This window comes from Crocuta crocuta, unplaced genomic scaffold, assembly GCF_008692635.1.
Source record: "Crocuta crocuta isolate KB4526 unplaced genomic scaffold, BGI_CrCroc_1.0 scaffold866, whole genome shotgun sequence".
NCBI classification, from domain to species: domain Eukaryota; kingdom Metazoa; phylum Chordata; class Mammalia; order Carnivora; family Hyaenidae; genus Crocuta; species Crocuta crocuta.
In genome coordinates, this window is record NW_027531900.1 from 980,792 (window position 1) to 982,892 (window position 2,101).

Sequence of the window (2,101 nt, forward strand, 5' to 3'; positions counted from 1 at the left end):
GGCACTGAGGGTGCGCCGCAAACCCAGCGAGCTGGGATCCCGGGCGTGTGTCAGGTGGGAAGCCAGCCGCCAGCGGACGGTCAGCCGGCCCGCTCGGTGTCACGGATAATCTGCAGGGGGCGTGTCCGTGAACTGCAAGAGTTTCGCAAATCACACGAATTCCAGGATGGTTCCTAGAGCTGAGCAGAAACTGGTTAGGGTGAGCAGGTCGTACAGGCCTCCTGAGCCAGGGTGCGCCTCTGCAGATGATGCGCCCTGGGCCTTGCACGGCGCTGGCGACCGCTGGGGACCGTGGTTGTCTTCTCTGACCTTCCTGACGCCCGCGCTCAGGTGACCAGGCCACGTGCCCACTGCCTGCAGGGACTCGGCTTCCCCAAGGTCACCCAGCAACGAGCAGGGAGGACAGATGCACCCCGCGCTGGCTGCTCTGACCCGCAGCGCCTCACTGTGCCTGTCACCCCTTATCCCCGCCCTCCCAGGTCACTTGTCAGACTGCAGCAGAGCCCCTCCTGCTAAGGACCCTGCCCAAGCCAGGGCAGGGCCCGAAGCGGCTTCAGACCCGTGCGGGAAGGCAGTGCAGACCCAGCAGCCGTGCTCCGTGCGGGCCTCCCTGTCCGCAGACATCTGCGCCGGCTTAGCCGCTGACGGAGGCGGAGCGCGCGGCCCAGGTGATTCCCGCTTGCCCGTCTCGGAGCATGCGCTAGCTGCCCAGGCCCCCCCCCACCCCAGGGTGTCAGGGGCGTGATGCCCGCAGCCTCTCGGAAGGGACCGTAGAGGCAGCCTTTGAGGGACAACAGTGGGCAGCCCACCCGTCCCCGGGGCGCCATGTGCAAGGCTCCGCGGGAGGCGTGCTCTGCCAGAGCCGGGCCGGGACCACCTGGTCTGNCAGCAGCCGCGCAAGGAGGGGCTCCGTCCCCACCACTCTGTCCAGAGAAGTCGCGGTGACCGCTGCCGGCGCCCCCAGCCCCCGCCCGCCCCGCACGCCTTCCCAGGGTCCGCCTCTCTCGTGCTGCAGCGGTGCCTCCTTTCCATTGCGTGGTCGGCGGCTGTGGTCCTCCGGGCTGGGCTAGGCGGAGCCGTGGATGCTAAGTGACGAGGCTGATGTGGCTGGTGGTGGGGAGCAGGAATCCCAGAGACTGTACTTGATGCCTGTCTCTCTGTTTTCTTCCCTCTATATTCATTTGCAGGCTGGACGGTTTACCACCCAACGTCTGAGAGACTGACCTATAAGTCTAGTAGCAAACCTCGCGCTCGATTCCTCAGTGGACCCGTGTCTGTGTCCATCTGTCTGTATTTGTTCTTTGTATTTTATCACCTCCTGGCCCTTGGTTTCTCCCCGCCCCTCCCTGTCTTCATTGCCTTCCATACGTTCTGTAGGCTGCCTCCCCCTCCCCACTGAAGTCACCTACTTAATATCTCACACAGAGCCCTGCCCACACCCAGCCTCCTGGCCCCAGAAAGCGCCAGTGCATGCCCTCGGCTCACGCCCGGCACTAAAAGCATGTGCGGCCGCTTGCCCACTCCTGGCCTCGGGCGCCCGGCCCCCCACACCCCCAAAGCGCTCTGCATTTTTCTCTTCACTTGTTTAACTTCTTGATTTTTTATGTTGGACGTAGTTTTATTTCTGTTGCGATTGTGGTGCATATATACGTCCGCTGTCCCCAGTTCCAGTAACAACAACAAGACAACCCTGGCCTTCTCTAGACGCATGGTGTGTTTCACACGTGTCTGGATTCTGAAGACATGCATGCAGTGAGCCGAGACAGTTCTAGGTCACTGGCGGGTGTACTTCTGTACGAGGCCCGCGACACCTCGGCCCCAGCCCCGTGCCCTGCATGTGGAAAGGCTGAGAGAAAGGCCCCCCAGCTCGGACGGCCTGCCCCTCCCTCCAGTCACCTCGGGCACCCCTCAGTGTCCCCGGAAAGCCCCATCCTCCGCCAATGGCTGTCTCTCTGGCCCGGCCCCTTCTGGTCTCTAGCTGGAGCACTTTACTTGCGGTGCCCTCTCCTCAGGGCTCTGCTCACCCAAACCTCCATCCTGGCCTCCCCCCCCCCCGCCCCCGGGCTCCTGGGATGCCCTGCTGGCACCCAGAACTCCCGTC

The 2,101-nt window shown here is 63.7% G+C and overlaps 1 protein-coding gene across 1 annotated transcript in view; it reads left to right on the forward strand.

The window, feature by feature from the left end:
- WNK2 (WNK lysine deficient protein kinase 2) overlaps positions 1 to 2,101 on the forward strand; it is a 122,549-nt gene that overhangs the window by 96,227 nt on the left and 24,221 nt on the right. The window contains 2 exon segments of the mRNA XM_077773952.1: positions 480 to 668; positions 1,188 to 1,286. Of these exon segments, the coding sequence (XP_077630078.1) occupies positions 480 to 668; positions 1,188 to 1,286 (288 nt within the window).